At 32.3% G+C, this 11,841-nt stretch overlaps 1 protein-coding gene across 1 annotated transcript; it reads left to right on the top strand.

Annotated features, from left to right (window-relative positions):
* Positions 1–1,903: 1,903 nt before the first annotated feature.
* Positions 1,904–10,480, top strand: LOC139481381 (alpha-1,3-mannosyl-glycoprotein 4-beta-N-acetylglucosaminyltransferase C-like). Its single transcript, XM_071264692.1, has 5 exons — positions 1,904–2,037; positions 5,943–6,097; positions 6,993–7,039; positions 7,892–7,985; positions 8,862–10,480. Exons 2-5 carry the CDS (start codon positions 5,968–5,970, stop codon positions 10,331–10,333), a joined length of 1,743 nt encoding a protein of 580 aa, XP_071120793.1. The 5' UTR covers positions 1,904–2,037; positions 5,943–5,967; the 3' UTR covers positions 10,334–10,480.
* Positions 10,481–11,841: the final 1,361 nt, after the last annotated feature.

The raw sequence follows: 11,841 nt of genomic DNA, 5'->3' as shown, positions 1-11,841 counted from the left end.
TCTCGAGACGGTCTGCAGACTCGTTTTAGATTCAAATGACGTTTTCGGTTGAGACAAAACTGGTAAATAATTAAGTTAGAAATTTCTAAAACCCTTTACTAAGTTCTTTTACTGATCTATGAGAGCTTGCGTTTTTGTAATGGTTTTGTAGTGACTCGGTTCATATTCGTCCAAACGTTGTATCATAGTGCTCTAGTCATTTATTGTATTCTTGTCTTTCAATTTTGCTTATGTGCTTTGTCTATAATCCATTTAGTTTTTCTTTTTGACATAGTATTTTTTAGTGATTTAAATACGATGATAATACGATGTTGACTGCTGTTCCCCGTTATTTTACCTTTTTACCTTTTTTTGTCTGAATTTTATGCAAATTTCGTAAAATGTAAGCTAGCTTTAAAACTAGGATTGATCCAACATTTCTCTGCTTATTATAAGGAAAAACTTGTACCAAGTCAGGAATATGAAAGTTGTTATTCATTCGTTTAGTTTTTTTGAGATTTTGATTCTTCCATTTGATGAGGGACTTCATGTTTTTATTATCTTTGGAGATCGGTATTTTGTTATTTTATATTTAAAAAAAAAACAACATTCGTCTAAATTGGTCTGAACCTTAAACTTGCACAGTGGTCCAATGTCTTTTCGTTCTTGTATAACTTTCGTAATAAACTACTCGGCTTCCAAATTTATCATTAAAATTGATTATATCTGGAACTTTATCATTTTTATTTGTACTCTCAAAATAATTTTCAGATCGGCCGGAATGGCACCTTCTGATAGCCCATTTTATTATCTAAAATATTCACGGAGAATTTTATTTTTTGTCACATAAAACTCAATCCTTTGTTATTAAGTGATGCTTTTGTATCAATATAACGCTTTTTATCAATATAACGCAAATGTAAGCAACTGTGAGACAGGTAGAAGGTTTAGCTTGGTATTAAAACCAGGTTCGACCAGACATTTTATTTTCCGAAAATGCCTGTTCCAAGTCAGGAATATGACAGTTGTCGTTCATTCTATTTGTTGACAAAGATTAACGTTTGAATGTGTTAGGTTTAATGGACTCCCTCCTTAATTAAATTTAACTTTCAACTGAGTAACTTTGTCAACACGTGTTTTTTTTTAATGATATTTGTAATAATATAAATAGATATAGGAAGATGTGGTGTGAGTGCCAATGAGACAACTCTCCATCAAAATAACAATTTAAAAAAAGTAAACCATTACAGGTCAATGTACGGCCTTCAACACGGAGCCTTGGCTCACACCGAACAACAAGCTATAAAGGGCCCCAAAATTACTAGTGTAAAACCATTCAAACGGGAAAACCAACGGTATAATCTACATAAAATTAAAAAAAAACAGAAACGAGAAACACGTATAAATTACATAAACAAACGACAACTACTGTACATCAGATTCTTGACTTAGGACAGGTGCAAACATTTGCAGCGGGATTAAACGTTTTAATGCATCCAAACCTTCGCCCTTTGTCTGAAACAATAGCATAACATCACAAAATAGAAAAAATCACGGTAAAATATCAATTGGCCGGCTTAACTCAATCAAAAAACGTACATTAATACACTTTAATAATAAAAAGACCGTTTTCTCGTCTTTTCTTTACTAAAATAGCTAGAAATCTATAAAAAAAAATACTTGACTTCTTTTTAAAGACATTATATCCATGATATTTGACACAGTTTATTTTGTAGTATATATTTGGCCTTAAAGAAAATATCAACAACAGACTTTTAAAGACCACCTGTTTCGCGATTTAAATAAAGGGTGGTCACTTAACTTTTAAAAATAACAATTAAGTGTATTTTTAGAAGAAATCTGAATTGGAGCATATAACGTCTACTTTCAAACAACTGAACAATTGGTCGACCGTGCGGAACAATGGCCATTCAAGGTCGCTAAGACCCCCTAGTAGTTTTAAACTGTTAGGAAATTTATTTCTTCATATTTCGTGTATTATACATCAACATTGGATGGTTAAGTATATTTTGAATGGAATGAATTTGAGTTGTGTAGGTATGTACATGTATAAAGTTAGAAGGAGACCTTTGTGTATTTTTTTTCAAAGCAGAAATAAAAACTTTAAGCCCAAAATCATTTCCATTTATTTTTTTTACGACATAGGCAAAATGCCAATTATCTACATGTATTTACATAAAACGGTTAAGTCTTCAAAGTTGTTTGTCTACCATATAAAATAGCATGTCGTTCTACTCTTTTTCTACATATTTGCTGTGTTCGTCATTTAACTTTCAAATATATGAACTATTGGAGGTTATTATTAATGTACACATTATTAGTATACGTCACTAATTGTTGATATATATAAATAAGTAGGTAAACTATGCGTGACCTATTTGAACTATTTAAATGATAAAGACAATTAAACTACTGACATATTGAAATTTTATACTTTTTCTAAATAACATTTTCATTTACTATATAGTAAAGTCCTTTATATTTTTGTCGACTGGATGTATGTCATTATAACCGTAACCAAAGAAGTCTTCAAATTTAAAGATATTAAATTTATTACTTCAATGTACGTTTCTATCATCTCAATATACTGTTACAAATATATTCTCTTGGTATATTTCTTTATAATACAACAGTTATTGCTTAATAAAAACCACTGCAGGTTATGGTTTTTCTCATTGTCGAAGACCGTACGTTTGCTTATAATAGCTTACATCCACTTCATTTGAACAGGTGTTTACATTTTTGTACCTTTAACACACTGTGACTTGTGTGGAGAGTTGTCTCTTTGTCACTCAAATCACATCTTCTTATTTCTATTTTGTCAAATTGTCAAAACGTATGTTGGCATCAGGAACACAAATGAGCTGCGTTGGGCTTACAAATTATCTTTTTAAAGCCTGTTACTGAAAAAAGAACCATTTAAAACAGACCAAAACTCACAGTAATCATTAAGTTTTTAGTATTAAGACCCATAAATAAACATTGACTTCATCGCATAATCAATAAGCATTCACATATTTCTTACATGTAGTTATCACATATTTGTGAAATTGCAACCCATTGATATTTTTGAAGTATAGAAAAAAGGGACGCATTGCATTGCAACCCATCGATACTTTTCAAAGTATCAAAACGGGACGCATTCCAGCCGTGCCGTCTGTGTATACCTTAATACTGGAAAAGACCCTACGTGGTAATTGTTCCCTGGTCATAGCAATACTTTTCCTTCTATGGAGAAACAGGCATGATTTAGAGTTTGATATATTATAAAGATACATGTCTTTTCTTGACGACTGTACTATGCTGGACTATAGATTGATTTAAATTATTTTTTTGCATTTGGTCGTTGCTTTTGGCATACCCCATTTGGCCTTTCATTCATAAAGTAATTGGAGTATATCGACATGTATTCAATTCAAAGTACATTTTAGATCGAACTAACAACTGATGTTACATTTAATGGTGTAGATGATGGTGATTTACATGAATTTCCCATTGTGATAAATTTTAATAATCTCGTCCACAACTCATTTATTTTCCCTTTCGATTTTCATGACGTTTTACTGGACGATCAATCTAATTTTGTTTTGACAGTTAACACTAATTGGTAAAGTGTGACACACGTTAACAACTGACAGTATGTGTACATTTCATTGAGTTCTTGCTGCATAAAACATGCAAAATCTGATAGTTACATTCTTTTCGGGATTGACGATCCGCTATGACATGGAAATATCTGACGCATGAATAATTCAATTTGTTAATTTATTCTCCTCCTAAATTAGTATGAAATACTTGCCGCTGGATGTTAAACTGACATCAATACGAAATGGAGGTTTCAAGTCTCATTTTTCACGATTTTTACTTGAATAAATCTCGTAAAAGGGTTTAAAAAAGTCCAGACTTAATGCAGACCTCTACTCTTGATTCCCCACTTCCTCGAAAATAGGTCTCGTATTCTTTTAAATTAGACTATTTACCGGGTTTGTAATCACATAAGCAACACGACGGGTGCCACATGTGGAGCAGGATCTGCTTACCCTTCCGGAGCACCTGAGATCACCCCTAGTTTTTGGTGGGGTTCGTGTTGTTTATTCTTTAGTTTTCTATGTTGTGTCATTTGTACGATAGTTTTTCTGTTTATCTTTTTCATTTTTAGCCATGGCGTTGTCAGTTTGTTTTAGATTTATGAGTTTGACTGTCCCTTTGTTATCTTTCGTCCCTCTTTTAAACTTCGCATCGGTATAAATCTTGTCTCTTGTATTCATAACATTCCACAAAATCACGACTACAAAGAAACACTTCAAGCTATGTAATTTTAAATCACAAATTTAGCGATAATTATACATGTATCTATACATTTGTACATTATATTTAATATATATGTCGTGTACAAGTTGCAATTTTGTACAGGTTATAACATGTACAAAAATTTTGTACATGTTATAATTTGTACAATGCAAAAATACAAGTTATAACATGTACAAAAGTGCCTCATACATGTTGTAACATGTACAAAATATTGCTTGAAAATGGTTTTAACTTGTACAAAATTTGAAACAAAAAATATGTTTTTTTTTATTACAACACATGCCATTAACATCAATGCTATTCAATCATTTTTTTTGTTTTATATATTGTCCATTCGTGTTAGTCTGATACCTTTTTGATACAGTTAATGACCAGTTTAATAGGGTATTTTTATAATTACTTCATACCTTAAAGACTTTAAAAATACACATGTAGTCAATAAACATTATTCGGTATTCTTACCTGGCATTTAAACAGAAGGAGACTTAAAAGCAATATTTGAAGCAAGTTCTGTATTCAATAATAATGATCGTGAAGACCATTTTACCAAGACAGAACATAATACCGACACTGAAATTGAAACTGACAAGATAAGGTCAGAGACGGACATTAATACTGACACAATCACTAAAACTGATGGTGAAACAAATGGTCATGATTCAGCAGACAGCAATGAACAACAATTGAGTAAGAAACAGAAACAATGGTAATTGAATGAAATGATGTGACGCTTACATGGTCGGTGAGGAGGTTTCAGCATGACATCTACTGGTAAACTACCCCGAAAGAGGGCACTTCCTGGTGGGGATATTGTTGCTGTCAATACCAGTGAGGGTTTTATTTGAAATTGTAAATATTGACATCAAGTGATCACGAACGAGGGACCTATCTGGCCAGCAGGTACAAGCTGATGCCTTGATAAAAACTGAAAAACTTGATTAACTGTTATTTCCCAAGGTGATAACGTAAGCATTCCTATTCCGTCCATTAATATGGGTCCTGCCGATGAGAAAAACAGAACAGGCGTTGTGATGAATATGAATGAACATGGCAACTATAAAATTGGAACTAAAGACTTAGTTGGACAAATAAAGGGATACTTGAGTAGAAACCCGGTTTAATTTCTTGCAAATACAACTTTAAATGTGTCTGAAATCCCAACGAGTGATATGAGTGTGAGGGTAAGAAAGGTAGTTATATGTCTGGTATGTGTAAATGTAAAAGAATGAAAGTTTTGTGCAACTTAAAGGTGTCACATTTCTCTGCTTTGTAGCAACAAATAGAAACAAACTTGTTTCTAAAATGTATGAAAATTAGGTATTTTATGCATGCTGTAGATAATGCACCTTTTTTTGCATTTGATTATTGTTCTTTAATATTTGATAATTTCAATCGGGAATGTATATTATGCTTTATTATTATTTTAAATTTTGTACAGGTTAAAACCATTTTTAAGCAATATTTTGTACATGTTATAACATGTACGAGGTACTTTTGTACATGTTATAACTTGTATTTTGGCATTGTACAAATTATAACATGTACAATATTTTTGTACATGTTATAACCTGTACAAAATTGCAACTTGTACACGACATATATATTCTTTAAAGTGTTATTTCCATTTGAAGGGTTCAGTGAAAAGGAAAGAATAAAATGAGAAGTTCGAAATGGCAGCCATTCAAAAAATGCCGACAAGGGATAATAACTGTTGCTGTTATTTTTTTCGTACTGCAGATTTTAAACTCTTTGCTATACGTGTATTTACTTGAAACATCTAGTAAAGGTAAGTTTATCATGAAACGGTCACAATCCATACTTCAATAATAATGTAGGAATTGTATAAACTCTCACAGTGATCAATCTAGGCCCAGTTGTATAACTTATTGATTGATTGATTGTTGATTACTTCACTTCCAGTAGCAAATATTTCATGCATGATCAGGACGATTTATTAAACATCGGGTAGTGTGTACATCATAGTAACTTGTTAAACAACTGTACAGTTTCACTGTGTATATAACCATCCGCGATTGGCTATGATCTTTTGGTACGCTCTCAAAACGTTACGTAAAACTTAAACCACATAAAAAACAGAACAGCAATCATTATGGGAAAACAAATATCAATACATTTTCATGTGTTACATTAAACAATACATTTCAAGAACAACTAATGTTCAGCAAGCTTTTGTGATAAACCATGTCATTAGATCATAAATGTTAATTATTTCTTCAAAAATGTCAGATATCTTTATTTTCCGAATTTGCAGCATACCAACTACCAATGTCCCATCTAGGAGATAACAGATTCATATACAAATTTTAGAGGGTGGATGTAATTCATATTAAATCTAAGATGGTGGACACAATTCATATACAATTTTAGAGGGTGGACATAATTCATATACAATTTTAGAGGGTGGACATAATTAACTTTAATCTTGAATACTAGCTAGACTACATGAATTTCAGCTATCATATTTTCAGCAATATTTATGTCTTGTCAAACCCAGAGTTTATATTCTGGCTAGTTCCATTTTATAACAACGGGACCATTATCAACTTTTAAAGCAAACTCTCAGATAAATTTTAAGTTAGTTAATAAATTTATGACCGTAGACTATTATACTTATATATAATAGTCTCAGCTTACGATTTATGTGTTTTATTATCTTTTAGTGATACAATGCAAAGGATATGGTCACGTGTATGAAGAAGACAATGAAGTAGGTTTTAATTAAATCCTTATATGGACATATAATTCATATAGCCATGCACCAAAAGAAATCGAATGTGGAAACCGATAAAATAAATATATTAGTACACAGTCGATGTGTACATTGTAAAAAATAAATAAACTAGTGAAAGAATCAGGTTCAATCAAAGGGAAACAACACGGGGAAAGTATTTAAAAGATCATTTAGAGAATCTTTTTATATCTGAATAGCGAGGATCAAACGTCTATGACATGTAACAATTCTCGTTTCCCTTGAGACCATTTTTGTATATATTGAATACAGAAAAAAACCATTAGTATATGTGAAAGAGGGACGAATGATACCAGAGGGACAGTCAATTTCATAGATAGAAAATAAACTGACAACGCCATGGCTAAAAATAAAAAGACAAACAGAAAAATAATAGTACAGAAGACACACCATAGAAGAGAAAGAGACTGCAATAAAAAAGAAACAATAGATTGATTGGTTGATTGGCTGGTGTTAAACGCATTTTTCAGCACTAATGTGCTATTTCGTGACGCTCAGTTTTTTCTTGGTGGAGAAAACAACTGTATTGCGGTAGGAAAACCGACAATCCTAGTCAATTAAGATAGGAGTCGAATGCACCTGCCATATGCGAGATCCGAACTGACAACCTCAGCGTTGGCAATATATTGATAGTAGTAAGACAACATAGACCACTCGGCTACTGAGGTCACGAACCACTAGACGAATGTTTGCAATTAATGAATAAAATTACATAACACAGTCGTCCTTTATTTCCAAACTCGTTTCTACATATCTTAAGTAGTGAAAGGAAGCACTACAGTGAAAATCTTCGTCTTCATTTCATTTCAGGTAAACAACACTGATTTGGAAAGTGTCAACTACTTTCAACTACAAGTCAACAGAAAAACGGCTTTGATACTCGGCCATTTCAGACAAAACAAAAGTAAAATATTATATGTATTATAGTAAATGATAAAATCCTATCATTTGTAACAGTTTGCCAGTTTGCTATATTTCCAGTTAAGTAGTTTGATTTGCTATCATTCTAAAAGATTATATTTTTTTCTATGAGACATGTTTCTCCGACTCAAAGTATCGGATGTCACCATCTAAACACCCACAGGGGTGACTTGGATATAGAAATATGATCACTGAAGGTTTTTGTCAGATCGTCAATAAACCCCTTTCCAAAGAAGAGCGTCCGGTCAACTTTGCGGGATGTACAAGTACGCAGCCACGTCCGTTTAGAATGGGGACATTAAATCCATTGTAAAGAGAGATTGCTAAGGTATCTGCACTCAAAAAAACCTTGAAACAATCGTTTAAGGGGTACTGTAGGAGGTCTAATACGGTTACTCAAAAGCATATTCTCGCATTGTAAAAACGCTATCAAGGTGCTGGTTGACAATTAGTTCTCAAAAGTTATATGCGCGCACAAAACAGTACTCTCAATGATGTACTTCTATCTAAATCTTCATTAAACCTATGCAATAATCCTACATGTACCAACACTACTTAAAACAGTAACTCCCCAGGACAAAGATGACCTAAAACGTTTTGTTATGCTTTTGTTTCTACATTATTTTACATGTACCCTCTTGGTTTTGAGGGTTTTATTTGTATAACGATCACTTTTTTTTACTTAAAAACGGATATACGAAGAAACTGTGTGTTCGTTAAGCATGGTCATACTCGTGCATTAAATAAACAGTAGTCAAGTGAAACATATTCCAGTTCATGCAGTAAAAAAATAAAGAACTTATTGACCAATTAAAAATAATATGTTGCATGTTACGTATTTTTTTTAAAATTTTTGCAGGTTATTTAACAATCGGGATACCAACTGTTTGGAGGAAAGGCGTCAGTTACTTGGACGGAACATTATCTTCACTAATAAAGAACACCCATGAAAATGAAAGACAAGAAATTGTATTAGCTATATATTTGGCAGATCAAAACCAAACATGGATAAGAAAAACAGCATACCGTTTAAAGCACAAGTATGCAAATCATTTGAAATCAGGCTTTATGCAAGTATTTCATTATCGTGAAAACCTTTTTCCAGATTTTAAGTCTCTGCCTAGAACGTTTAACGACACACAAGACAGAGTTAAATGGCGGAGCAAGCAGAATATCGACTATGCGTTTATGTTCATGTATTGTAAAAATATATCATATTATTATATGCAGCTCGAGGATGACGTTGAAGCCTCTCCTGATTACTTTGCAAATATGAAATTTTTCATATCAAATGCAAACTTACAAAAAGAATGGTTTTGTTTGGAATTTTCAAATTTAGGATTTCTTGGTAAATTAGTTCGTAGCAGTGACCTACAAGAAATAGCAAATTTCTTACTGATGTTTTACTGGGACCAACCTGCCGACAATTTGTTCAATTATCTAAAACAAATAAAAACACAATTTACTGATATAAGGCGAAGACCGTCTCTTTTCCAACACAAAGGTGTGATTTCATCCCTTACTGGGAAACATCAGTTTTTACAGGATTCTTCTGCAAAACGTTCATTTTCTAGGAAACGATTCTACAATCTAAATCCTCGAGCCGATGTCTCAACCAATATAGAAACGTTTGAAGATCATACACCAGAGAAAGCCTACGATCTTTCAGATGATTACTTTTGGGGAATGTCTCCAAAGAAAGGAGACCAATATTTCATCAAATTTTTAAATCTAGAGAATATCACTCGTCTATATATAGGATTTGGTCTTCCACAACGATCAAATGATATTTTTTATAATTGCGATGTCAAAATATCCCAAAACTGCAAAGATTGGTCTATAATTGGGAAGGCAAATGGGAATTTGTTTGACACAGACGACCAAAAGATATATCTTCCAGCCAATGTAAAATGTATTATTTTGAATGTGACAGCCAATCAAAGTAACTGGGTTGTCATAAGAGAAATATCTGTCTTCAGAAAAGGAGACGTTGTGATCGAAAACCCGTCACATTCTTCAAACAAAAATTTCGACAAAGTACAGTTTGTAGCTCAAGAGTTAAGAAACCGCATGCAAAATAATCCGATTTATGCACAGCAGATGCAAAAAATGCATTTTAATGCAATGCAATTTCAAGAAGAAATTTTTCGGAAAACAGGTGGTCGGAATAACAAACTATTTCAAGGAATGCCCGCAATTCAACAGAGATTTCCTGCTGCGAACAATTTCAAACAAGCGAATCAGCATCCAGATCAAATCAGAAGAAATATTAATCGAATTCCCCGAAATAGAATGATGAATATTCAGTATAAAAAGAAAAAGCATCATTAACACATGATTAAAAGAGAAAATTAAAGTTCATAAAATGGTGTTCAATTCAAAAATGTTTTATATCAATTGAACAAAAGGGAACTTAATATTGTTGAACATGCATTTTAAATACCTATACACTACAAATTGAAAACTACATTTCTCAAAGTTGTGTTGTTTTGTCTACAGTATATTAAAAAAAAATTAATCAATATGCCGAAATAAAAAAAAAAGGCGTCATCCACAACAACTTTGAAATTAAAGCAAAACAACACAGTACATTAAACGAAAATAACATACAATGTAGCAGTTAATCACTAAACAAGAAGTGTATTTTTTTTTTTTATCTTTTTCTTTACAGACTGTCAGACGAAGAAGCGGTTAAAATTTATTACACTCAGACAGGTTATTACAGAACAAACAAAATTGCATATATGAAAACAGGCCTTGTAAGAGCCACGAAAACTTTCAAAAAGAGTCTGATTATTGCTCATATCAAAAGGTGTGGTTTTTTCTCTTTTAATTTCCTCTCGTTAAGTGACTGCTTAGTTGAATGTGTCTCCAAAAATTAGTAGAACTAACATAGAGCGTGCAAGAATGTCTGCGTTAATTTCGTAGAAAATCGTTTGTGTGTAAATTCTTTTATTTATAACTAGACTACCAGGAGGTATAGACCCACTCATAATTCTGACCCGGCGACGAAATAACATATACGAAAATAGTACATATTAAAAAAAGGGAAGTTCCCACGGATAGGTGTTAATATAAATCTTTGTAGAACATATTTTAGTTATTAAGGTATCAAATGAAAGGTGAAGGACTGGTGATCCTTGTAAAACACATATCGACTGACAATTCTGAATAATACAAAAATGTATGAAGGATCGGATATTAAAATTGAGTGCAAAATACAAAACCGAAAAGAACAGACTCATTTTGGAATTTCGATGAACTTTATTATGAATTTTTGAGAGAAATTTATGTATTACAGAAAATATATTACAACACTAGGGTTTTCGTCATCACAAACTGGTCAAAACATAAACTAAACTTAATCATTCGTACATGTAAATATAAGTTAACATTAAGACATCTTATACGTCCGGGTATTTCACGTCCAATTTTTATAGTATAAATATTTCTTTTGAAGCACAAAAATGTCGGCATTCGCCTCAGAAGCTAAAAAAACTTTTAAACAGACTTTAAAGAAGGGATATAGTTACGATACTGTTGTCAGGTCATGTAATATTTTGGCTTTAGTATTGATTCACTTATAGGATCTTTACATCGGAAATAAACACATTTATTCTAAATCCAGTTGTTGGCATGATACGGGTTATGTTCTTTACATATACTATATGGTGGTATGATACTAAACCCCTAACGAGATGAAGTGTGCTTGATATCCATAGGACGAAGACTCAATCTTTCAATCAGTTTAATTGAGGGTTGGAGCTTCTGGCATGTCAGTAACTGCTAGTAGTCCTTGTTAAGGAGGCTCGAGGGTATAAAAATTTCAGAAAAAAAAT

Source organism: Mytilus edulis, chromosome 7, assembly GCF_963676685.1.
Source record: "Mytilus edulis chromosome 7, xbMytEdul2.2, whole genome shotgun sequence".
NCBI classification, from domain to species: domain Eukaryota; kingdom Metazoa; phylum Mollusca; class Bivalvia; order Mytilida; family Mytilidae; genus Mytilus; species Mytilus edulis.
Note: the sequence above shows the minus strand (reverse complement) of the source record. Positions and strands in the feature narration are given on the sequence as shown.